The following is a 27,810-nucleotide window of genomic DNA, read 5'->3' as shown; positions in this document are numbered from 1 at the left end:
ATTGCAGCGGGTGCTGCATCCAGCAGCACCCACCGAAATGTTAAACATGCCGTTTGCGGCGAAGTGGTGGCAGTCGCATCCTATTTTCATTTGCAGGACCGTCGCCTTATAGGCAGGCGGGCCTTTCCCATCCACGGGTCGATGGCGGACGGACTTCGTAATGATCCCCTTTAGAGTCAGTCAATACAATTACTTCATGCACCCTATGTAAAGTTGTTGATGGCACTGGTAGATACGTTGGGTGAGAAATATTGCATTGTAGTATTGGCATTCTCTTCTATTACAATCCAACAGAGTAATGTATTTCCTAATGTTGTGGCTTATTGCTCTAAACGATGTCACCAAAATTGAAACTTACTTTCTAGAAAATGTTCCTCCCTCCCATAGTGCCCTAAAAGTCTACCAAGTCTCATGAAGCAGCAGGTTCTATTGCTAGGAATCGCGGGCATGCACATACAGGCGAATCGGCCTCTATACTACATCCCTTCCCACATAAATGGAAGTATCTAGAGGTTGTAGGTGGATGAATGTTGTGGTCAGCTCTTTGTTTTTCAATGGATAGATGGTTTAATCAGATTTTTGTTACAAGATGTGGGGCGGTTCTTCGCACTGTGAGGAAGCTAGTTCCCAAGCAGCTCTGTTCTGCTGCCCAACATTTTGCTTAGTTCCAGTCCTTCCTTGGGGTAATAGGTAAACAGAAGGCAGATGTCATACTTTCCTGCAGCCCTCTGCATCAGTGTAGTTAAGGCCCTCTCCACCCATGTTGTTCGGTGAGATTAAATTATTAAGATAAATAGATGCCATGAACGTTCTTTGTCGGTTGTTATTCTTGTTGTTTTAGAAAGTTATAGTTGCGGTGGCATGATTCACTTGTGGCATTGTCTTGCCTTGTAGGCCTCGTCTTGGCCTGAGGTTTGGGGGCAGCTGGACTGTACTTTGGCTATGCTTTCTTCTTCTGAGACAAGTTTGCCGAAATATTCTGGCTGGGCATTCTTTCCTTCCGGAATACTCTGAAGCCATGTATTTTTAGGTCGATCCTGGTGCAGCGCAGCACGCATGCGCTGCTCTAGGAGATGACCTTTTGGAATCGATCTTCACTTTTCAAACACTTGTGCTTGTGGCGGCATCCACCTTGCGGGAGCCAGCAGCGGCGCACAGGGATCATCTGTTTCCAATAAGCGTGGCCGCGCACGCTTATTTACATTTCTCTACTCTATCTCCCCTACCCTTCTCACCCTCGCCCTCCCTTGTCAGCCGTCTCCTCCAAAACAAGTTTGTGGCTTGTTATTTTTATCTGCTCCAAAGTCTGTTGGCTGGAATTATGCTCCTTATTAGCCCTTCAGTTATGACAGAAAAGGGAACTGAGGAGCAAGGAGACGGGTTTGTCTGCCGGGGATTAAACACGTCCCCCGATTCAGCTCTAGTGTAGGGCTAGACCACAAGACCACATGCTGCTCTGCCCACATTGTGCAAACAGACCCGGGCAGCGGTCCATTGCCGCTTCTCGTCGTTGTCGTCGCCAGCCTCTGAAAAGTACGCGATTGCGCCACCAAGGCTGCGAACTTTGTAAAAGTCGAAAAAAGCAGCTCTTTCCTGTTGGCTTCGTCCTACCCCTACATCACAGAATGGAAACGGAAAGTACTTGCAGTGAGTGCAGACGAGCAGCTGTACGACACCACATTTTGGGACACTCACATGGCTATTCTGTATAAGCTAACGGTGTTGCGTGTGAAGCGGTGAGGCTGTGGTATCGCTTGAACGGCGCCAGTGCTTCCAAGCCTCCCGGCTTCTGGAGTGCCCACGGCGCGCCCCCCTCTGGCGACTACTCCTGCCCCCAGGTTTCTGTACTTCGTTTTTGTGTTTATTTCATTTTGTGACACGCTGCGTTCCACAGGTGCCGCTTCAAAATTGCTTAAATAGCCTCCAGATAGTTTGTATTGTCATCTGCGGGCAGAGGCAGGGCCATGCGGTGGTTCCAGCAGGGCCTGTGCTTCTGGCCCTGGGCGTTGGTAGTCTGGTCCTGGGCTTCCTTCATCTTCTCCTTCATCACCACCGTCCTCCTCCACCACGTCGACCACCTGGTCCCCTACATCAGGTAAGTGAACGCAGCGAGCACAACCAGTGTACCGCATCCGATGGCTTTGTCTCACTTACAAGAAGAATAACTGTGTGATGTAATGCAAATGTAGGTAGCGGCTATTACGGCTTGCCGTTTCGAAGCACTGTAATAGGGGATATTAACACAACTCAGTGATACATATGGATACCTCTGAAGATTAACATGCGGAGTGCGCCCACTGATATTAGAGCATGTTACTGCGTGACAGATCTTAGCGGTAGGTTTTTAAATCTTTGCCTTATCATGGTCGATGTGTTTTTATGTTAACAATCAATCGGATAATGCATTGCTAATCCCTCCTTCACAAAATGACCAAAGACTGTTCCTGAAAAACTTTTTGCATGCATACATGTCCAGCTTATATTATAGAGGGCCTGCATGTCACTCAAGGTAAGGGGGTGTCATGGCCATGTGGTAAAAATACATTTATTTAGCTGCAGTGCTTACTTTTTAAAAAACAATGTAAGTGCAGGGTCCCAAATAATTTCTTTAGCAATCTTCAACTTCCACCACTAGCGCTGCCCCTTTCTGACACTGCCCCCGCTTCTAACACTGGCACTGCTCCCTGCCTGCAGAGACTTAAGGCTGGATTGCCACAAGAACCACCTATTTTCAGCTGACGTTTGAGGGAATTCTCCCATGATTCAAACATAAATAACACCGGCACACTGTCATCTCCAATAAACAGATCTGCATGACATTTAAAACCCCCATGGGCAAATTACATGACAATATTCCTGGTAAACAATTACCAGTATGCCGGGCGCACAGCGTTAATTAAAGTATAAACAATTGCAATTTTTGTTCACAATTAAACAGCAGGTATTCAATCGTTCAAATTAAACTTAAATTTTTACTCATTGAAATCACAATCATTTTTGTTGTGAAAACTCAAGTGTTAGTAGTTGTACCAAGCTTTACATGAGAATAAAGTTGTGAAAAAGTACAAAGTTTGTAAACATCAATCAATGTGGCAAAAGAGAATCAAGTATTCACATCCTTGCCCATGCCCAATGCATTTTGGGATTATAAGCTAATCCCTTCTTCAGGGACCATATGAAGCGAACAAGTTCAAAGAGTAGCTCAACTTCGCAACTTACTGCAAACTCAAAACTCGTCACACGAGAAACGCCAGAACGCGTTCTCGGGGCAATGTCCTTCTTTACTGTGCAGATTCTCAACACTGGAAAAACTCGGTACGTGCCAATACCCCAAAATTAGATGAACCCTTCTGGGAGTCTTCCACTTCTTTGTCTTTTTCTTTGACCCCTCCTAATGTTTTTGATTCTGGAGGTCTTCCGCCCGTCGCACCGCCGTCCAAAAAAAGACTTCGATTGACTGGATGCTGTTACTTCATCTGTTTGTGCACTAGTACCCGCTTTTACCTGTTGCTCTGTAAGCGGTGTTCTTTTGGGCTCTAAATCTTGGTCAGATACTACCGATTCCTGAGATGATGTATTTGGTTTTTGGTAGGGTCGTCGTCGGGCGTACACCTCTGCCCAGGTGTATACCTCATTTAATTTGTAATCGATAGTATCACGACAAAATTTCCTAAGTTTTCTCTCCTGGATATCTTAACCGTATGCCTCGAGCTTGTTATTGAGGTCATCCAATGTTAGTTTCCAGTAATCAGATTCGCATCCGTTTGATAGATCTGCCTTTATTGAATCTATCTCATTTTCAAGTTCTTTGTCTTAGATAATTCCTCTATCAATAACAAAATGAGGTCCAATGAACACTTGTTCAACACCGCTTGCCATCTTTCCATGAAAGCTTTATTGTATTGGAACTTGTATAGTAGTGGTTTAATGGGTAGACGTAGACCTCGCGGAATTCGCGGAACTTTGTAGTATTCAATAAGTGTGGATGCATGTAAACGTTGGCTCAGTGCTCTGCGTGCAATAAATTCTAATTGTCGGAGCTGTTGTGAGATGGAACTGCCTTGGGTGGTGAATGACGGTGCATCTTGTATCAGTGAATATATATCCTTAATTTGTGCTGTAGAGTAAGTGAGAGTATTTGCTCTATTATCTGTTAGATTTGAAATACTTTCAAAAGACATGTTGTATTAAATTAATCTTGGGGTGCAAGACTAGAAAATGGCGCTTGAGTATGCAAAAATGATTAGTCAGTCATCGCACTCCCTTCTTTTATCTGAGGTATATGGCTATTCTAAGCTTAACAAAGAAGCTGTTTAATTGTGAACAAAAATTGCAATTGTGTATACTTTAATTACCGCTGTGCGCCCGGCACACTGGTAATTGTTTACCAGGAATATTGTTTATATCCTTGGCTGGCAGCCAAACAACTGGGTAGCACGCTTCTTTGTTAAGCTCAAATTACAAGACCCCATGGGCAGAAGAAATAAGCATTCTTTCGGTGTACATTTCACCGCCTTAGTAATATGTTTATACTACAACCCTACCTTGGAACTGGCTGCTTATTGCAAGCACGGCCACGTTGTGATGTATGAAGTGGCTGGGGGTTTGCTATTGCGAGACTCAAAGCAAGAACAAATAGAGGGCAGGGATTCTTAATATTGAAAGCAACTAGTGCATCTCCTTACAGAAATAATCATGAAATCTGCAAATCACAGGTTTTCATTTGGGCAGAGATAACTCAACTCTTCATTCTTCTGAGGTTGATAACTTAACTTCCATTAAAAGGGTACTATCAACAGCTGCTGGTCAGTTATTAAAATCATCAAGAAAATGCTTGATTAATAGGAGTATAAAACATTGTACTATCATTGTCATCCAAGGTTGATCGCGCAAACACAACTGTCTTGGAGAGTTCAGGTAGAAGGTGCATAAAGAGGAGAAGGTGTGAAAACCTCCCCTGCAGTCCGAAAACTTGGCAGCCAGGTGTTTCTTCTGGCCTGCATACACAAGAATGGAATCAGACACCTCTTGTTTGGAAACTTTTTCAAAACTCCAGAATGCCTGGACACCCCTGAAGTCCATCTTGGGGAAGGTATACACCCCCAAGTGTGATACCCACCAAGGTGGAATTGGTAGGAAAGCTGTGGTGTAGGACGGGGAAATGGTGGAAGCACAAAGTTTCATTTGTTGGTCCATGAGAGCAATTTTGTTAAAGTTTTTACACTAGTGTTGATCACTAGGAATTTTTGGATCATCGCCAATCTTCCATGGACCACTAGATCAGCTCAACCACCATCTCTTTCCTTTACATGTGCATCATTCGCAGTCTTCAGGGTGCTGTGGGCAAGTGTCCCTGTAAATTCTGGTGTCTCTTTTTGTGGATGTTTTTCTCATTTGAGACAGCTCTTCACTCTCAGCAGGCATCTTGGCCAGAACTCTCTGTCAAGTGGAGGTAGATGAGTCACAAACAGTTTGACATCTTGAGGGCAGAACAAACCCTGCAGGAGATCAAGTTGGCGGTCAGATGCACCCACAGTCAGCAGGTTGGATAGTAAGAAACTGAGCAAAACGCCTTTCGCAGAGGCAGATTTTTTTTAAAGTGTTGTGCCAAAACTTGCACATTAAAAATCAGTCTCCACTGGAATTGGAAGTAGAGTTCTTCTTCCATACCAAACAGTTGCAGAATAAACAAATCAATTATTCTGTACTTTAGATGATGTTGCGAAAAAGCAAAAGGGTACAATGGCAAAACAACCCTTCATAATGATCCAACCACTTGAATAACATGCAGCTCTTCCGATGCTCCTCAGTCTTTACCTGAAACCTCTCCAGATTTCTTCTTCTCCCTCACATTCAGCCCCCCTCTTTCATTCTGTCTCTCTCCGGTTTTGTACAGACAGCTTTGTTGACAGAAGATGTTGTAGGACTTGGGATAATGTGCTGCATGGCTAAATACTTATAAGGTCCCAAAGACGAGACCTATTGGATATGCCAGTGCATGTTTTCTTTGAGCCAGCATAATTATCACATGTAAGTTTGTCTGTTTGGCCATCCCTGGGAAAGACATTATTCTTTTGCCTCTCTTTGGGACAGAAAATACTTTTGTTCCGGCCTACATTTTGGAGAAGTTGCAGGACACTTTCCTTCCTTGGAGTACTTCTCTGAGTCATTGCTGGGCTGCTCTGATTGTTACTATTGGGCCAATTCTCCCAAGCCCTTATGTTGCTTGCTCTGTGTCTTGGTCTGACTAAATTTTTGATGCCGTTGGTTCTCTCTGTCGGGGCCGGCTTTGTTTAATCAGGTATGATCTAGGTTGTTTCTATACACTTGGGCAGAGGATAAAATCTGCTGGGAGGTCAATGTGCTCGACAGTTGTGCAGGCTTTAGTGTTTGTAGGTCTTTCCACTTCAAGGTCAGGGATAACTGTTTGGACGGATGTATGTGGAAAAAATGGAAAACAAATGTTGCAGAAACCGATTAGGACAATCTATATTCATTGAACTGATTTCCACAGAATTTCCACAATGAAAGACACTCACTGGATTGACTAAATCAATTTGCTTAACATCACTTGCGGTAAAAATTCTGAAATTAATTTATTTTACTGTTGAATTGTTTTTTCCTGCCAGTTCTTAACTTTCCTTTCAATTATTTCAGGGGAAGAATGGGTTACCCCATACCTCCTGTGTTCATTCCCTCATGCTCTTCCCTCTTACTCATGTTTTTTTCCCTCTCTTAATCCTCCACCGTCATCTACCCTGGAAAAACACTGATATATATATATATATCAAAGACTCACAAACTCCCGCAACTCCTTACGGCGATGAAAGAGAGACGGACCCAAATGTATCAGGCAAGATGTTTAATTAGACCTTCTCCTCACAAAAACAATGACGCGTTATATATATTTTTTATTTTTTTTTCCTTCGCCTTTCTCTCTTCCCTTCCTACCACAGCAGAGTTTGGCCATTTCTCTTCCTTTCCCTCTACTGATTTTTTTAAACCACCCAGACCCCTTTTATCTTTTCCTTCCCTCCATTATATGTGAACTTACTTTCTGGGTATTTATTTTACATCATCGTTTTGCTTTTTAACCGGGTTGGCATACACACAGAAAGACTACAATTGACCATTTTTTGTTCCTTTCCCACCCTTTAAAATACATCCATTATTCAAACAATTCCTATCATTTTATTCATTGGACTTTTTGTGTATACCAGAACAGGGATTCAAACCGGGGCTCATATACAAGTTTTGTCAAAGAAAAGTTTATGAATTTCATGGAAATGTCAATTCCTCACTGTGACAATACTACAAGTCGAACTTTGGTAACCTAGTTTTGTCATATATGTGTCTCTATTTTGGGAACCCAAACTGAGGTACAGATGTTTGGGGGGGGGGACGGAACCTTAGCTGAAGTACTTTTGTTTTACTTTCTCTCTTCCATAGCCAGACGCTGATGACCAAAGCATATTTCAGAGACAGTGGCTTGTGTAGGCCTTGGAATGGTGCCACTATAAAGAGGAGCCCAGGGGGCTGAAGCAGGGCCATTGGTGTTGATGCAAGTTCCCTTCATGCACAAAGATCATGAGGTTAGCCAGGTCCTTCGGCAGACTGGCAGGATTGAAACACACACGGACACCTGAGTAAGCACTGGACAGACTGCCTGTGGTTAGGCAGGCTCTATCTTTGTTAGGGATTTGATGTGAGGGGGTGCAAGAATACTTGACACATGCATGTACCCTACAAAGACTAGGATATGCTCCGTATGAATTCAGAAATATAACTTTCACAACTTCTATCCATCTAGCCATCATACCCACACCCTTCGTCACCACATGGAAAAATTCACATTCATTTAATGTTGCAACCTAATATAATGGGGTCCGTTTGTTCTGTTCTCCCCTTCGACTTTAGCAATTCAAAAACAACCTAAAATTCAAAGCAGTGCCTGCTAAACTTACTGTCCGGGGATGGGATGCAATTGAAGCTACTCAATGGGCTGCTGGCTAAAATGTCAGGGCTCCTCCTATGAATGGGGGTTGCTCTGATGTATTACACATGGCAAGTTGGCAGGGCGCGCCTAAGTTCTTTAGTGCTATTTTCGTTGTACAGCCAAGTTAAATCACCATTCAAATAGAGCTTCACTAAATCACAGAACAAATAAATTAACCTTTTCTGACTATGAAGTCTGCCAGAGAAATGTAAGGTCATGTCAAGTGTTGAGTTTTTAGAGCTAGCCAAGCGGTCAAACAATGGTTAAGTACAGGGACGCCATTAGTTTTCTTCGCTCTGACAGAGGAAACCGAGTGATGAAGCAAACCTTTCTCGGATTCAGCAAAGAAACGAAATCAGATTTTTGTTCAGACGAAATTTGCAACATACCTGGCGGGCCAAGTTTCTCGCTAGGAAAACAGCTCGGACAGGAAATACTTTGTTGCATCGTTCATCTTGGCATGCCTACCAGCGAAATCACAGAAAATTGGACACATTTGGCCTTCAGAGAGAGAGGATGGGCCGGGGGAACTCCAAGCAGCATCTCGAATACCAAATTAATAAATCAACTGGGGGAACCAGGCTTTCAGGCCCTTGGCTTGCATCCTCCAGTAGCGCCGTAGCTAAAGGAGTCAGTCAGCGAGGAACTTCCCATCGTTGTAAGAAGTCACTTTCCCAGTTACAAGGGATCGGGCAAAAGGAGGGCTTCCTTCTAGGCTGCCTGTACCTGGATGGACGATTTGAAAATCTTTGAGAAACAGGCAGTGGCAAAGCCAATAGGTCTTACCTAAGGTAGAGCTACTGGCTTTGTCAATATCTTTAAGCCATGTTGTATAGCACCACGCCTGCTGTTGTTGATAGTTAGAAAAACAAGCATTGGCATAGCCAATAGGTCTCGCCTTTGGGACCTGCTTCATAACTAAATACTTATAAGGTCCCAAAGGTGAGACCTATTGGCTATACCAATGCTTGTTTTTCTCAGCTTGGTCTGAGCATTACCCGATACTGTTTGTCTGCCATTTTTTTGCACCCATTGATTAACATTAGCCACGCCCCTTCATTTGCAAGGTTAGCCCCCCCCCCTGGAAAAATTTCTGCGGACGCCCATGCTCCTGCTCTCTCTCCATCCTCCCCCTGCAGACGCCGTGGAGTTGTTTAATCGCAGCTCTCTTCGCTCCATTCCCCTTGGGCTCTTGCCCCAAAAAAATTTGCACTGCAATAGGTCTTGCATTAATAAAAGTTTGAGCTATTGGTGTTGCATTATTATTTGCACCACCAATAGCTCTAACTTACAGTAATGCAAGACAAATTGCATTGCAGGTGCTTGTTTATTCTATTCCATGGGAGTGCAAGTCTTTTATTTCTCTCCCCACTTATTTATTTCCTCTGCCTACACCCTTGTGCTCTCGTTCCACTCCATCCCCACACTTGCCCCAGATGTCCCAGCCATGCTGTCTATTACTCTCCAGGTGTTCATGTTCTTACATTTATTTTATTTATTGATTACTTTTTTATGTGGGACCAGAAACTGCTAAGTACTGCTGGACTACTTGCTTCTTTTCTCCACTTCGCATGTATTTGTTTTTCAGTTTCTTAAATATTTTAATCATGCCACTGGATGAATGATAGGATAGGAAAGTGCTGATGATAAAAAAGTGCAGGAGTAAATGGGAGCGTGAGTGAGTGGATGACACTGTAGATGAAAAGTATGTATTTGAGGTATACAATGCATGAGTGAATGGATACTTAAGCAATTAAATGAATAAATTAATTAATGAATGAAAACAACAGGCGGATGAGTGAGTTGACGAGAAGAGGATGAGTCACGTGTTTGTTAAACGAAGCGGTTGAATACACTGGCTGATAAATAGCTAAGAAGATATCATGATTCAATGGCTACATAAGTGACTACGCGCATGAGCAAGTGGAAGGATAAGTGAATGCACAGATGACAATGTTAAATAGGAAAAGTAAGAAGTGAGTGAGCCAGACACATCGGCGAGAATACCCATTTCATTTTCACATGCTCATGCGGTCTCAATATAGTAAATGGACACTGCATGGCCCTTTGGGGATCCACAAAAGGGCAGCACCGGCCCAGGTTATCCCTACACATCCTTTTGCTAGAGGCCTCATGGGTAAAAGTAAATAATTGATATCCTCTCACAGACTCGGATCAAAACGCTTAATATGACCTGTAGCCCTGCCATTAGATTGCATGAAAGATGTAGCCACCGATGGGACTCAACGAGAAAGTACAAAGGTGGAAGAGATGCCTGTGCTCAACAATGTAAAGGTTGTGCTAACACTGTGAAACGCGCAAGGCAGAAGTAGAAGTGAGCTGCTCTTTTATTAACAAAGATCTGACCCTCGTTACTGTAGCCTCTTAAACAAGCGCACCCACGCTGATGAAAAAACAGATTGCCTCTGCGCGCAGCTCCTGGCTCCTGAGAGCAAAACGCTCTGGGAGGGAACCTTTTAAAAGAAGCTGGGACATCCACACGCCTTTGGCCAATTGCGTAATAAAGCCATACGCAAAGGCCAATGGCGTGTGAGCCCCACATGCACGAGCTTTCACGTAAGCTGAAGCGATTGCAAGAGGTCATTTTCCTAGTGCAGTGCATGCGCTGCACTAGGCTCGACTTTAAAAAAAAAAAAAGCTAGGTTGTGGCCAGCTTTTTTTAAATTTCTTTTTTAAATTGCTGGTGGGACAGGAGGCACCACTGAGGGATGGACGACAACACGGAGAACAGAGGGTGTGGGAAGAAAGCACAATGATGTGGTCAGTGCTGGCTGATTTACAGCGGTTTTTTTTGTTTATATTGTGGGTTGGGAGGCAACATAGAGTGGATGTAGGAAACAAAACAGAGGGAGGGTAAGTCATGGAGCACATGGACAGTGGGGGTAAGAAAGGGGGCATGAGACCAAGCACACAGACAACAGTGGATACAGGGCAAGCTCAGAGACAATGAAGGGTGGAAGGGGCTGGGCAAAGCAACAATATGAACAAATGAAGGAGGGAGGGGTGTGAGTGCAAACAACACCACAGACAACAACAGAAGGAGGGAGGGTGAGTGGAGACAACAACGGAAGCAAAAAGGAGTGCAGGTGGGGCAAGCAAAAACAGACAACAGAAGGAACAACAACAATGGAAGGATAGAAGGCGGGTGGGGCAAACGACATGGACGAGGAAGGGAGGGCACATGGTTGAGCTCTGGCAACACATATGGGGGGGTGGAACACAGAGGGGAGAAGTATGTGAGTGAGCCAGATGACAAAGGCGCACTCTAGAGTGCTAACATACAACAACAAGCTATTGGCAATACCAATAGATCTACCATACAAATTAAATTGCAGAGTAGAGCGTTGTAGAGTGCAGTGGCATAAAGTGCAGTAGCATAGAGTAGAGGCACAGAATAGAGAGGCGCAGAGTAGAATAGAGTGGTGTAGAGTAGAATAGAGTGGCGTAGAGTGCAGTGACAGAGCGCAATGGTGTAGAGTGTAGTGGTGTGGAGTGGAAAGCACGCAGTGGCATAGAGTGCAGTGGTGCAGAGAAAAGTGGTATTGAGTTCAGGGGTGGAGAGTGCAGTCTTGCAGAGTAATGTCATACAGTGCTGTTGCACAGAGTAGAGAGGCATAGAGTAGAGTGGCAAAGAATACAGTGCCATAAAGTAGATCGTTTCAGAGTAGAGTGAAGTTACATAGAGAGGAGTGGTGCAGGGTAGATGCAATGACAGTGTAGTGGCGTAGAGTAGGGTGGAGCAGACTAGAGTGGCACAGAGTAGAGTAGATTGTTTAAGAGTAGAGTGAAGTGGCGTAGGATGGAGTGGTGTGATGCACAATAGCGGCATAGAGTGCAGTGTTGCAAGTACAGTGGAGTGGCCTAGACTGGAATGGAGCAGAATGCAATGGCGAAGAGCGCAGTGGTGCATAGTAGAGTGGTGCAGAGTGCAGTGTCATTGAGTGTGGTGCACAGTAGATTAGAATGGCATAGAGTGCATTGCGTAGAGTGGTGAAGTGTAGGGTGCAGAGTACAATGGCATAGAGGTCAGTGGTGGAGAGTGAAGTGCTGCATAGTAGAGTGTTGTCGGCGCAGTGGTGTGGACTATAGTGACGTAGAGTGCAGTGGCCTAGGGTGCATTGGATTTGGGTAAAGTGATAAAGAATGCATTGCCATTGAGCGGAGAAGCATACATTACAGCTGGCGTAGAGTGGAGTGGCATAGGGTAGATTTCTGTGGCATAGTGTGGAGTGGTGCAGAGGGGAACAGAGTGTCGTAGAGTGTGGTGCGTACAGTAGATTGTTTTAGAGAAGAGGGCAGTGTCGTAGATGCAGTGGGACAGAGTAGATTACAGTGGCTTAGAGTGATTGGCGTAGAGAGCAGTAGGGTAGAGTGCAGTTATGCAGAGTGGAGTGGCATAGAGGGTAGTGGTGTACAGTGAATTGGTTTAGAGTGCAGACGAGTGACAGAGTGGTGCAGAGTAGAGTACGCTGGCAGAGAAGTGACGTTGAGTTCAGTGGCAGAGACTGCAGTGTTGCAGAGTAGACTGTCAGAGTGCTGTTGTGTATAGCAGAGTGGCGTAGAATGTATTGGCGTGGAGTGCGGTGGCATAGTCTAGTGCACAGATCAGTGGCACACAGTATAGTGGTGCAGGGCAGAATAGAGGCGACGAATGCAGTGAGAGTACAATGGCATGGAATTCAGTGGTATGAAGAGCTGTAGAGTATAGTGGTGTAGAGTGCACTGGTGCGGAGTAGATTGGCATAGAGTGTAATAGTTTTCAGTAAAGTGGTGTAGAGTGCATTGGCGTACAATGCATTAATGCAGAGTAGAGCACAGAGTAGGGTGGTGCAGAGTGCACTAGCGCAAAGAGCAGTGGCTTGGAGCACAGTGGCATAGAGTAGATTGTTTCAGAGTAGAGTGGAGTAGTGCACAGTAGAGTACAGAAGTGTAGAGTAGCGTAGAGTGCAGAATAGATTAAAGCGGCAGTGTATTGGCATAGCGTGAACAGGCGTAGAGTGGAGTGTTACAGAGTAGAGTGCATTGGCACAGAGTGCAGTGGCATAGAGTAGAGTGGCGAGGTATAGAAAGCAGTGGCATAGAGTGCTGTGTTGCAGAGTACAGTGGCATAGAGTGGAATGACGCAAAGTGTAGAGGTGTAGAGTGCAGCCACAGAGTGGTGTAGAGCGCAATAGAGTGGCGTAGAGTGCAGTGACAGAGAATGGTGAAGAGTGCAGTGGCATGGAGTGGAACAGAATAGAGTGGCATTGAGTGCAGAGGCGCAAAGTAGGTAATTTCAGAGTGGAGTGATGCACGGTACAGTACAATGGCGTATAGTGGCATAGAGTGCACAGTAGATTAGAGTCGCGTTGAGTGGATTGGTACAGCGTGCTTATGCTTAAGACTGGAGGGGTTCAGAAAAGAGTGAAGTAGCATAGGGTGCGCTGTTGTAGAGTAGAGTGGCATAGAATGCAGTGGTGCATAGTAAAGTAGGCGGGGTATAGTGCATTGGCATACAGTAGAGTGGTGTAGAGTAGAGAGAGGCAGAGTGCAGTGACGCCGTGTGGAGTGGTGCAGAGTGTGGTAGTGCACGGCCATTACAAATAGCACATCTTCAATTGAAATTACAATTATATTTGCACAGACATACAGTTTTCCTGATAAAAATATATAGCGCACAAATGATAATGTGTGGAAATGTCATTACCTAGTATATTGATTTGTTTGGATCGTATTCAAATACTTTTTCCACCACACTTCAGAATTAGCAAAAAAGTGCTTCATTTGTGCTTTTCTAATTCTGAAATATTTGCACAGCTAATTTACAGACATTTAAATTTTGTTGTGTGCTACAAAAAAACAACATTATACAGCCTTCCTCAAGCACACCCCCAGTAGCCAGCATGATTGTCACATATATACTCTCACTTTAAAGTCAGAGATTAAAAAAAAAGTAAACACCAAGCTCCTTGGAAGACAGGACCTGACATTTGACCTCAGTCTTAAAATGCATAGCAAATGTGACAAGATATAAACTAGAGTTAAAGGCCTGTTTACAGAAGTCCAGCACTAGTGGAAGAACACAGTAAACAGACTTTGGGCAAAGGAAGGGACAAACTCAAGCTAGACAGACTAAAACAAACGGAGGGAGCAAATAGAAAGCAAGCAAATGTGAGTTACAAACCACAATGCCAATGGTAAGCAATGAGCAAAATTCATTCCCAGGGAAGCTTTTTGAATGTCCAAAATGTCGTTAGAAAACAAGACAGCTGCACTAAAAAAAGAGCACCCAGGTCTAGTGAGCCAATAGGATACAAATCGTGTGTTTGCCTAATAGCGCCTCGCATTGCTGGACAATAATAGCGCCGCATGCTGAGTATTGAATTTAATGGTGGCTGTGTGCTTAACTGTGCCCACGGAAGTATTTTAATTTGCATTAGCTTTATTTTATTTACGTGTGCCCCAATATCGGCGTGTTAGCCTTTGTTTTTTATTTACTGCTTGTTGCCATTTGGTTGTGCCTCCAGCCCGTCTCTCCCCCCACGCTCCCGCCTCCCAGCCGCCCCGCCCACGCTCCGCCCCTTCCACCCTCCATTAATGACAGCTGGACAATCGCGCAGCGTTTACGCGCAGCGGTCGCGACCCATGCGCGCCGAAGGTGCGCCAAAGGTAAGCCCGTCTACGCCCGTCCGCGCCTGGACCACGCCCAGCGCCATACCCCCTGGTCCCCGCCGCTCCCTACCCTCTAGAATCACATATGATGCCGCTACTCTCCTCGCCCTCAACCCCGGACGTACACCACTATGCTGCGAAACTACTCCTGGACGTACTCACGGCCCATTCGCTTGCCTCTCCTGCAAGTTCAACTGCTTCAGGACTCTCACCAAATCCACGTCCTCCAATCACAGTTCCGACTCTAACCGCCTAAAGTGCATCCTGCTCAACACCCGCTCGGTCCACAGACACGCAACTGAACTCTGGGACCTACTTGACACTGCGTCACCGGACATCGCCTTCCTTACAGAAACATGGATGAACACATCATCAGCACCCGACATCGCCATAGCCATACCGGACACATACAAGATTATCCGGAAAGACCGCACCAATCAAACAGGAGGTGGCATCGCCATCGTCCACAGAAACACCATCAAAATCACAACCAACTCCGACGACAATCTCGCAACCGCCGAACATCTCCACTTTCAGATCCACACCGACCCCAGGACCACACTTAGAGGCACCCTCATCTACAGGCCTCCAGGTACCCGCTCTCAATTCAGCGATGACATCACGGACTTAGTCAGCCCACACGCCCTCGCCTCCGAGAACTACATTCTTCTAGGAGACCTCAACTACCACCTTGATAACAAACACGACAGCAACACCACCACCCTCCTGGACAACCTGGCCAATCTCGGACTCAAACAACTTGTGGACACCCCCACCCATGTAGCCGGACACACGCTCGACCCCATCTTCACCTCCAGCAAACACATCTCCTTCCATCACACCACAGCTCTCCATTGGACGGATCACAGCTGTATTCACTTCAGCTACAAAACCACCCTGACCCTTAACCGGCCACAGCCTATCCCTTGGAGAAACTGGAACAAAATCACCTCCGACCAACTCCTCACATCACTCAACCAAAACCCTCCCACCATCTCAAAGAACCCAAACCAAGCGGCCATCAACCTCAGGCAATGGATTACCCACAGTGCTGACGAATTAGCACCCCTGAAAAAGCACCAGATGAGATCAGCCAGCAAAAAGGCTCCCTGGTTCAATGACGAACTTAAAAAATCCAAGAAGCTATGCCGCACCCTGGAAAAAATTTGGAGAAAAAACCCAACCTCCGACAACATGGCCTCCCTCAAGTCAGCCACCCGCAAACACCACCAATTGATTCGATCCGCCAAGAAATCAGCATTCAAGGATCGTCTCGACAACAACTCTCATAACAGCAAAGAACTCTTCAACATCGTTAAAGAATTCACCAACCCCACCGCAGCATCCAACGACATCACTCCCTCCCAAGACCTCTGCGACGCGTTATCCTCCTTCTTCTACAACAAAATTGCCGACATCCACAACAGCTTCGAGAATACCCCCAGCGATCTACCTTCCCCTCACCCCCCAGTTCCTACTCCGCCAACTAACACCCTCAGCGCCTGGAACCCAATCACCACTGACGACACCATTCGCCTGATGAACTCAATCCACTCTGGCTCGCCAACCGACCCCTGCCCCCACCACATCTTCAACAAAGCTGAGTCAGTCATCGCACCCCATCTCCGTGATGTCATCAACTGCTCGTTCAACTCTGCCACCTTCCCAGAAAGCTGGAAACACGCCGAACTCAGCGCCCTTCTAAAGAAACCCACAGCAGACCCTTCTGAACTTAAAAACTACCGACCCATATCCCTCCTCCCTTTCCCGGCCAAAGTCATCGAGAAAGCCGTCAACAGCCAACTCGCTGCCTTCCTCGAATCCAACAACTCCCTTGATCCATCCCAATCTGGGTTTCGAGCCAAACACAGCACCGAAACCGCCCTCATTGCAGCGACCGACGACATCCGAACACTCCTGGACAACGGAGAAACGGTGGCCCTCATCCTACTCGACCTTTCCGCCGCTTTCGACACAGTCTGTCACAGTACCCTTATACATCGCCTCAGCAACATCGGCATACAAGGAAAAGCCTTGGACTGGATCATCTCATTCCTCGCTGGAAGAACTCAAAGAGTCCGACTTCCACCATTCTACTCAAAGGCCACCGAAGTCATCTGCGGCGTACCACAAGGATCATCACTCAGCCCAACCCTCTTGAACGTCTACATTAGTCCTCTCGCTTCCATCGCGCGTCAACACAACCTTAACATCATCTCTTACGCCGACGATACCCAGTTAATCCTTTCCCTCACCAAAGACCCCAACACCGCCAAAACCAACCTTCACGAAGGCATGAAAGAAGTAGCCGAATGGATGAAACATAGCTGCCTTAAACTCAACTCAGACAAAACGGAGGTGCTCATCCTAGGATCTTCCCCCTCAGCCTGGGACGACTCTTGGTGGCCTTCCGCTCTGGGCGCAGCACCCACACCCACAGACCATGCACGTAACCTTGGCTTCATCCTAGACTCCTCTCTCTCGATGTCCAGACAAGTCAACGCCGTCTCGTCCTCCTGCTTCAACGTACTTCGCATTCTCAAAAAGATCTTCCGCTGGATCCCCCTCGAGACAAGAAAGACTGTCACCCACGCCTTGGTCACGAGTCGACTGGACTATGGTAACACACTATACGCCGGAATCTCAGCAAAACTACAGAAAAAACTCCAGCGCATCCAAAACGCGTCAGCAAGACTCATATTAGACATCCCTTGCCAAGATCACATCTCTGGACATCTAAAAGACCTTCACTGGCTACCCGTCAACAAAAGAATTACTTTCCGCCTTCTCACCCACGCACACAAAGCCCTCTACAACCTAGGACCTGAATGCCTCAACACCCGACTGTCCTTCTACAAACCCACCCGCCAACTAAGATCGTCCAATCAAGCCCTCGCCGCAATCCCGCGCATCCGGAAATCCACCATGGGTGGCAGATCCTTCTCCTTCCTGGCTGCCAAGACCTGGAACTCTCTCCCCACCCACCTCCGCCTTACTCAGAACCACATCTCCTTCAGAAAAGAACTCAAAACCTGGCTATTCGACAAATATTGAACCCTTCCCCCAGCGCCTTGAGACCCTCTGGGTGAGTAGTGCGCTATACAAATGCTCGAACTTGAAATCTAATCCACCGAGATTTCTGCATTGCTGCTCTGTGGTGGATGCTGGTTCTCTCCTCACAGCTACAATTTGGTGCTTAATACAACTCCTTCCTCTTTCCCTTTAGATTAATGCTCTGGGCTAAGCATTCTGTCCATTGGAAGTCAATTTAGTTTTGGAAGAGTAAGTAGCTGCCTTATTGCAACCCAGCAAAGACACCGCGCAATATAAAGCTCATAGTCTGTGGGGGAATGCTATTGACTGCAGGCAGTAGATTTAGTGAACAGGACTTCCTTAGCCAGAGACTTGTGTTTCTTTGGAGCTCTGTAACAATCTAAAATTGAGTACAACAAATGTCTCTTTGATGGACTTCTTAACTAGAATCCATCCATTTATAGATAAAATGCTTTGATCATTTGGTCTTTTTTATATGTTTAGAAATAAATTGCGAAACCAGGAGATGAAAAGAAATTGTGATGTCAAGAGATGAAAACAATGCTTCACACATTGCAAGCTCAAAATAAAGTTTTGAAAATTCACCTTCTTTGGGGAGCTTTGATTTCCATGAAAGCGTGACTGTGTGTACTTCATACGCAAGTCTGTCTTCTAAATATAGCATGGCATCAATGCCAACACGTAAAAGAGTGCAGCACTATTTTGAGCACTGGGAAAAAAAATTGTGCTCTCAATGGTTTGCTTACAGCATAATCTCAAATGTTCTTGCACTATAAACCAGTAGTTTCATATTTACTGGACACTAGTGAATAGGTCCTTGAATCAAATACGCTAATTGCCACTGTTGCAATACCGATAACAGCCAATACCATTAGACAACCTCGTTTTAAGTCACACATATGTTTAGCAAGTTTCAGTAACATATTCACAATAACTTATTCCTGTAAATAAATCTTTGGGCTCAATCACAGGTACCACTATGCCACATTATCCTTCGCCTTTAGGTTTACAATGCATCGGTTTTCAGTTGGAGTCATGTTTGATCACATTTCTGTCTTACTTCCTAGACTGCTAAATTGTAATGTCTAATGAGTCCCAGTGAACCTTTTTGTCTCGGTGTCTTGACCAAACAGAAATTTTACAAGACAGTGGAAAACAGTGTTAGCCAAACTAAAATAGGTAACTTTGGCATGTATCAGTTTGTGAGTGCATTACTTCAACACAGATAACTAAACTTTTCGACCTGAAAATTATATTGACCATTACCTCATCTTGCTGTTAACTCTACTGCCTAAAAAAGGCTGCAACTGGAAAATGATCAGTAAATTCAGCAGTGCAAAGTTCTGGCGAATTGAGGTAATGGTCATTGTCAATATAAGGGCAGGCTGATATACAGAGGTCAGCCACTATAATATGGGTTTAGGTCATGACACACTTTTGGAATGAAGTACCAGATCCCGGTTAGAGCTTATCTGCAAGCCAGGCCTTTAGTTGAAGACAATGTTAGTCCAGGGTGAATCATTTAAAGAGATCCACACATATCTATGAGAGGTTTGGGGGGAATCATAAATCTTCGAAAACTAAATTCCAAAAACGCACCCTAACCAATCAATGTCCTTAACACTGGAGGAAGTTTTCAAAAGTAACATCAACAACAATCAGGAAAACTGCGAGCCGAACTTTGTGACCTTTGTGTATGAAGCTTCATCAGCTGGCAGAAAAATGGACCATGTGCAGCTCTGGAAAGCATTTGTATCCAATTCTAGAGTGTGCTTTTTTTCGTTTAATCTTTGATGGCTGTTCTTATCTGTGAGAGGTGGCGCTGGCAAAACAACAGAGACGGGAATCAAAGCGGAGGCTGCCGCTGAAGTTAGGTAGACACTGAAAAATGCAAACCAAGGGTTTTGCTCTTAACTTCTGAAGGCTGGGCATTGTGCACTTTACCAATATTGCTGTATCTACTGCAAGGACGTGCTTTTGGATTTGCCAGTTCTGCTTGCAGTTCCAAAGCATGTTTTTTTGTTAGTTCAGGTGGGCCTAGAGGCAGCTGTCTTTAGCCTCACATTATATAAAAGTTAGTAAACACACACACACTTTTAATTCAGCCAACCGGAGTTTACAATATTTGACAGTTGGTCAGCCCGCTTCATTCAGTGGCTGTCTTGCACAGTTAGTGTTGACATTTTGCCTAATCATGTGTGCACATAAGCTTAAAAAGACATACACTTCAGTGCCAGTAAGCGTTGACCTGATACTTTACTTTGCCCATAGTGTTTTCTTTCCATTCTGTATCCTCTAAATTCTTTTTATACTTCCTTAGTGTTCAAACCAAGCGTAACTTTTGTTTATACCATAAACGATCATTTCTACTGTGCTTGTGCGTTAAAACTAAAGATGGTGTCTATACCAGTTCCAAGTACACCTTCCTCCTGGGAAGTAGCTTCACAGTTCTATCAAAAATATGTGTGTTGGGATGGAAAGGTTTTATGCCTTGTAAGAGACAGGTACCCCTGCCCCGAGTGCCTAACTGAACTGCTGTCTGCATCCCAATGGCTGATTTTTTGTGTCATAAGCAAACATGGATCATGCGTGTGCGACATGACGTAGGCCTGTCTAACGGATTGCGTCTTGTTAGAACAGTAGGGGGGCCAAAATGCTACCCTCAGTGTTGAAGGCTACCATCTTTAGTAAGAGTTGAGCAACATGAGTGCGGGGGTGGCAGCATACTGTGTTATCTTCAGTGTGAGAGAGCAGGTCCTTTTAAGCCGGTGTCACTTGAGGGACACCTACAGGCTCACTCACCTTTTTAAAGTTCCGCTGCTGTGTGCTTAACTCAACTGTGGCCTATATCAGGTAGATGTAGAATGCTGCGAAGCACAACAGTAGAGATTGCGCTGGATGTATGTGTGCCTTGGAAGGTTACAGCACAGTGGTAGAGCAGTACTGTGTAGTACATGTGGGATTAGGGCATGGGCTGAGTGTATGTATGCCCGGGAGGAATACATTGCATGAATGATGTAGGACTCTGCAGTGCATGCACAATAAAACGCATGTGCTGCGTGTATGTGGGCTTGCGGGAAGTACAATACATGAAGAGTGAAGTGCTGTTCAGTGTGCATATGGTGAATGTGTGTGTACTGGCAGTATGTGTGTTTTCAAATAGAACACCATGGTACAATACAGAGAGCTTAGAGTACTGACAAATGCATGGAGAATGAATGTATGTGTGTCTGTAGTGGCACAATGCATGGAGGTGACAGTACTCTGGACTGTGTGTGCTGTGAAAGTAAACTGAGTGCAAGTGTGCCTGTAATGGTACACAACATGGAGGGCCCTTGGCTTCATTTTGGGAAGTCTAGACCTACCTTGTAAAGACATGAGTAGTAGAAGAATCTCCCCAAACAGATGTGCCTATTGCACAATTCCTGTGTGGTGGGTGGGATGGGCTGTGTGAGAAGGACAAGCTCTGCATGTGACCAGGACTGGGGGCCATGGCCTGCTAGTCTACCTACTGGGTGAAAGGACATCTCCCAAGGAAACCAAGACGACCGGCCCAAGAGCCTTGAGCACCAGTGACTGCCTGTTTGCCAAGACCAGTGTGCCCTGTGAAGAAGAAGAGAGCATTGGAGGGAGCATGGTCCAGTGGAGATTCCTAATGACATGAACTCCATAAACGAGGTGCGAGGAACAGTGGTGCTCAGATAAGGTTGTTGCCAGTTTACAGGAGTGATTCGGTGACCCCCCACATGCGAGGAGAGGGCTGCCGTGGACTGAGCCATGTATTGAGCACCAAACATGTAACACCTCGTTGTGTTGACCCTGTATTCCAGAAGGGGCCACCACTGAAATATGTGCTTAGGCCAGAAAGAACTGCAGTAAACCCATATGTCAGAAGGAGCTGCCAGTACTAACAATCCAAGAAGTGTGGGCCGTTGTCCGGGAGAAGACTGCAGCAGTGACCAGTAGGATGAGCTGCACACCAGGAGCTGTCCCTGAATTAGCGCCGGGAAACCTCCGGGTAGCTGCGCGCTCAATAAATGCAATTATAATAATAATAATAATAATAATTACCTCCTCCCTCAACAACCTTAAAGAATGCAGCGGAAGACGCTGCATCCACGCTGGGCTCTGATCGGAGGCTGGAGGACTGAATTCCCCAGCTACCCCCCTCTACCCTGCACTAGTGTGGGGAAGATTGACTTACCTCATCTTTGCAGGTTTGGAGCATCCACGATCACTTGGAAAAGTCAGTAGCGGAGCTTGAGGGAGAGAGCCTGGACCTGCTGAAATTACCACAAGCAGCCAGACTTCTTTGAACAGGATCAAAACTTGTTAGCTCCCACGGGCAGGGCGCTTGCTGCATCGCTAAACGGTCCCATATTGCATAAACAAATAAGGCTAGAACTGGGTCTCTGGGGTCCCCGGGGAATTGCTGCTGACGGTGCTTCTGCTGATGGTACCTATAGACAATTTTGACTAATTCCTAAGGAATCAAAGGGCAGCCTACTAGTGAGCATTCCCTGGAAGCAGCCACAAGTGAATAGGGGATAACCCCAACCACATTACAAAGAAGAGGGTAGAACAGTGTTTTGCCTAACAAACGCTAGAGCCCTGAACTCAAGGGGATTGTGTTACTGCTTACAAATATCGTTATTCCTTTGAATGTGTAAAATTAAAAATAAATTACATCTTTCTCGCTTAAAATCAGGTGTTTGACTGGACATTGATTTATTGACAGTACTGTGTGCACTTTGACTTATGAGTCGTGCTGAATCGCCTGTATTTACACTTCCCTCCAAAGGGAGCCTTTGACTGCTGGTCCACAGCTATCACTGAGTAAAAAGCTACCACAGAGAGCCACTGAGAATCAAGTGCAGAAGGGGTACTTGGCTCAGCATTTGTAGGTTGTTGCCAATACTTATTCTGTCTTTAGGGGCTCTTGAGAACTGTGTGAGATGTGTTGGCAGCGATAACTGTATTAGCAGCCAGCCGCCTACAAATGAAAAAGCTAAAGTGGACATGGTGTATCAGCAGCGTGACTGAACTGCATACAAAATGCACAGTGTAACACTGACATGCCAGAGTCATTACTGCACTGCATAATATCTTATTCAAAGTCCAATTGCATGCTTAAGTCATCTATGTGTGAGTGAACATCTCACAGTACTATACACGACAGAAGAAAATCTCTTCCCATGTGAACCAGACAACAGTAGCCCAGGGGCTCTTCCACTCTCTGTGACCAGCACAATACTTGTTTCCGCAATGTTCATTTCTTAATATCCCTTCTATGGTTTTCTCAGAACACACCCTTGTGCTATTAAAAAATGTAATTGTACTCCAGAGGCCAGCACACAACCATGAAAGAGGGCAGCTCAGCTTTCTGCAAAAACCTTATCAGTCTAAAGGTAGACAGAAAACGTGTCCTCAAAAGAGGACCTCACATTATTCTCACTATATATTATGAACAGGTTAAGAACAGCTGGCTTGTGTTAATTAAACCAGTGACAACCATGCAGGAGGGCAGTCTGATGTCTGTCAAATGGAAGACAAGAAACTCTGCAGATTCATTTCATGATCATGAAGAGAAGTGAGCGTGGAACCACAAGTTCAAAGATTTTCGCCCAGGCTTCTCTGCCTGAGCATGCAGTGTGACCCTGGGCAGACTGTATCACCTCTGACAATGACGCCAAAACGTTGAGCACTTACAAACAAGGCAATCACCGGTATTATGGAGCTACTCATAAACTGAACATTATATGACATCAGCCACCCGCTTAGAATATGACTTTCAGATGAATACATAAAGAAATAAAGGGGAACTGTGTGAAACTGAACCACTTCAAATATTGAAATCAACACAGTGTCAGAGTGCAACGTGCAGATGTTACAAACGCTACCACCTAAATATCTACAATACACCCTTGTATAAAATGATGGCATGTGATGGGATCTCCCAGATAGGCCAGCAATACCACAACTCACTAAAAGAGAGCCAGGCAGCTCCTTCAACCCAATGCAATTACTTACACAACGCCTCTATGGCACAGAAGAGTCGAAAGCTAAAGGGAGAGGAGGGGTACAGGATGTAGTAATGATGTAAATATTGCCTCTGGGGGGGTGTAATGGTTTCCACCCCTCGCTACATGCCTTTCTTTTGCGCGCATACCCAATTATGTAGAACTTTAAGTAGTTATGGGGGGCAAGTAATTCGTTGATGGAAAACAAAAAGGCAAGAGCATTGTCTGAGAGCGGGCTGCACTCTCCTCACTCAGCAGGCTTGCCCTGTTCGGCAGCCGCTGCTATGACTCGCCACCTTTTACAATAAAAACAGCAAACTCCTTCCGCTCCCACAGGTGACAGCGGCACGCACGTGCCCCGGGACGGCTGGCACATCAGGTGCCGGTCACCAGCCTTACCAGAGAAATGACTTTCCATTTGCTGGACTTCTTCTTGGCCTCACCGCCGGTCGGTCCCGCCGGGGCTCGGGACCCCATCTCTACCAGCGGCAGCGCCTCCTTCTCCGGCCGGCTGTCCCCACCTGCTTCCGACAGGATCTGCTTGGCGTCGCCGTCCGTGAGCTGCTGCTCCATTGCGAGTCTCTGATCGGACTCGGGAGTAATTGATTCTTTCCCTTTCTGGTTGCCTCCGGTGTTTAATACGGCCGAGTGGGAGGAGACTGCGGCTGGAGAGGGAGCGTCCTACCCGGCAAAAGATTAATGGGAAGGGGAGGAGGAGCGGCCCGAGTCCGCCTTTTGTTGAAGCCTGCACTGGAGAAGTTGAAGCCTGCACTGGAGTCAGCCGACTCAGCCCCAGATTGCCTCCGGCTTTGAATTGAGAAGTCCAATATTTCTGTGACTCTCTAATAAAGTTCCAAAACCCTGCATGCTGACTATTTTTGGTAACTCGTACTTGTTCAGTGAAGTTACCGTGTGTGCTCTGCAGCATTTACAACATAACCATATGTTTCACTATTTTAGGTTTGGGCCAAAGGGGCACAGCACAGACCACAAAAACGCTTTTTTGAGTGAAAAAGGCTGCTTTATTGAAGACAGGTGCACATCACAACATTAACCTGGGCCTTCGCCTTATAAAGCTAAACCTCACTATACAATTATTCTCCTACTTTCACTTACTCCCCCACCTCTAACGTTCCCACCCCTGTTATATCCTTTCCTTGCAACTGTTTAACTCCTACTCTGTATTTAACTGTTGACCTTTAACCGCTTAACCGGAGCAGCGAAGTAGGCGGGGACGCGTCGGCCAACGGACATGCGCAGCACTGCACTACGAAGGTAGTGTGCGCGACGGCCTTTGGCCGACAGAAGCACGCAAGGGGTTAAACTCCTTTAACCTTTTACCTACTCCTAATAACATCTAACTAAGTATCTTACATCGTAATTGTCATTTGTTGCTTCCTCCCTTGTAACTTTCCTGTTACCCCACCCCCTTTTCCTGCTTCACCTCTGTTCACAACTGTAATTGTAACCTGTAACATGCCAAAAAAAGCTGCCAACCACTTTGCACCTGCTCCAAATGACAGCAGGTTGGAGTGGGATTGAAAATCTGCCCGGGCACACTAAAAAAAAGTGGCCCACATTTGCATATTGCCTTTCCGCAAAACACTTCTTCGGTAAAATGTTATATAAAAAGGGGGGGAGGAGGCAAAACAAATGCACGATTAGTTTACACTGGTGAAACACACCTGAAAACAAATGAGGTCACTTTTTCTCAGGCTCCCTTCCCCCGCTCAATATGCATATATTAATGGACCGACCCAGCGAGAAAAAGGGAATGACACTGCTGTCCGTTGATAAAAGGGAGGTAAAGGGCACCCATTTATGTCCAGAAAGGCCACTTAGGCACCCACTGGGCCGCTGGCGTCATCCGAACAATGCACTAACCGTCCAAATCGGCCCCCGGGCTGCTCCAAAAAGCAGCCCACAGATGGGATTCGGATACCGCCCCCTCAGGAATTTTCCGAGTGCCTGTATTACCAATCTGACCCTGCAACCATGTGCAGGTATCCCCCTTGCTCAAACTTAGTGACCTGGTATCAGCGTCGGATTGGTAACGGGGGCACTCAGGCAATGCCCGAGGGGCCTGGGTCCGAGTACCAGCTGTGGGCTGCTTTTTGAGCAGCCTGGGGGACGATTTGGGCGGTATCTCTGTTTGAATACAGCCAGCGGCCCAGTGTGTGTCTGGGTGGCCTTTCTGGAGGGAGACGGGGGCTTATTACCTCTTGTTTAGCAACAGCAGAGGTGTCACCCCCTTTCTCTCGCTGGGCCTCCCATTAATGAAAGCATACTGAGCGGGACAGGGGGCCTTTGCAGAAGTGGCCTCACTTGTTTTCACGTGTGTTTCACTAGAGTAAACTAATGCGTGGATTTTTTTTAAACGACCCCCCCTTTTTTTAAATATAAAATTACACTGAAGCCGTGATTTTAGCAAAGCCATTATCCAAATGTGGACCGATTATTTTTGCGTGCCCGGGCCGATTTTTAATCCCAATCCAACCCTGCCTGGTATTACTGTAGTTACAGAGACCAGAAAATTTGGGAGGAAGGGAGGGATGGGGGGAACCTTTCTTGCACCAAATCACTACTGACCACCAAATGTAGTGAACTTTTCATTGGAACATGTGCTGTCTGTAAATTATAGTACACTACCACTCTGTCCTATCGTAATATATTTGAGACATTGTACTCCTAAATGCACCATCAGCTAGATGCCACACCCATACCACTCTCCTGTTGAATGGGCATTTGCTAGACTTGTTATTTGTGAGGCACTTGGGTTTTTAATAATCTCTATAATTTATGTAAGTTAACATTGACGGACGTACCCCCATCCGAAATTGCTCCAGCACCACTGTCGTGTAGAAAAGCATGGCTAAAAGTGTAGTAAATGTAGTGATTCTACAAGGGAATACATTTTGGTGCCGTACATGAGTGATACAGGTGTTCCCTTGTCTTATTTTGGGGTGCACTGCTTAGCCACAAAGTACTCTGTTGTTTGCAACATCGTGACTCGACCAGACGAGTCTTGTTGTGCCTTGTGTGCACCCACTTCTGGCTGCCAGGAGCAACTGCAGCTCGCACCTCCACCTGGGGTGAACAACTTCTCCAAATTGCAAGCGCACCAGCTTCAGGTATCACAGTCTTTTGCCTATGGTGATCCCACACTTGTGAAGGTTCTGCTGAGTGCCTTTATGGCCTAATCTGGATGGATGAAACAAAGTAACTTTTTCCTTCTAATTTAGGTGTCCCCAACAATCTAATCAAAGTGTCGCCAGCGGGTGCAACGTGTATCATGGTGTAGTTCTGAAAATTCGGGACTCGTGTAATAATTCTGCACTCGAGAATAAAACTTCATCGGAACATGACGAATTTGGTATCAAAAGACCGAGAATGGCTAGTACACTATGTACAAACATTTTCGTCAATTTCAAGTGACGATTTCACCTCGAAATCGTCATTCTCGTTCTGAACCCTTGGCTTCCATTTTGGGTACAGCAGCCATTTTGTGAGTTGCCCTTTACATAGGCCTATAATGCAGCTCCATTCGATCCCAAAGGACACGTACACCTTTAATTGACTCCTCGCTGACCTGGGCAGGTTAGAACCATTGCCCCAGGCCGAACCTGTTTGGTCAGTTCCTCTCCGAGTGGCCGAGCAAGATAGCATCAAGGCTCAACAGGCCATAAACCCATCCATCGCACACACACCCTGCCGAATCTTGCTCACACCTGTCCCTGCTCTTTTCTCCTGCTTGCTTTATGATGGGGAGGTGCCCGGTTTTATTGGGGGTCCAGCGATATCTGATGAAAATGTTGGGCCTTGCCGGGTAATTTATTGTGGGTTGTACAACTGAACTATGGCCTTGTCATCATGACTCTGCTTTTTCTTTGTGATGGAAACATCTCAATAGTATAGTAAAATGTAAAGAATGTTTGCCTAAAGCACAATATTTCGTATAAAAAGAGAAGCCTGACTTTGTGAATTGCGGCAGTCTCCTGAGAACATACATCCCGTGTTGTTGTACTTCCAGGACGCTTGTTACCTTGGTTGCAGCCAATAAAATCGATC

General features: G+C 45.8%; 1 protein-coding gene across 1 annotated transcript in view; it reads right to left on the bottom strand.

Moving 5' to 3' along the window:
- Positions 1 to 24,389, bottom strand: part of ENPP1 (ectonucleotide pyrophosphatase/phosphodiesterase 1) — a 739,100-nt gene extending 714,711 nt beyond the window's left edge. The window contains exon 1 of the mRNA XM_078649218.1: positions 24,142 to 24,389. Coding sequence (XP_078505344.1) covers positions 24,142 to 24,315 — 174 coding nt within the window. The 5' untranslated portion in view covers positions 24,316 to 24,389. The remainder of the gene's footprint in view (positions 1 to 24,141) is intronic.
- Positions 24,390 to 27,810: the final 3,421 nt, after the last annotated feature.

Source organism: Lissotriton helveticus, chromosome 6 (genome assembly GCF_964261635.1).
Source record: "Lissotriton helveticus chromosome 6, aLisHel1.1, whole genome shotgun sequence".
NCBI lineage: Eukaryota > Metazoa > Chordata > Amphibia > Caudata > Salamandridae > Lissotriton > Lissotriton helveticus.
The sequence above is the reverse complement of the archived record's forward strand: the minus strand, read 5'-3'. Positions and strand labels throughout refer to the sequence as shown.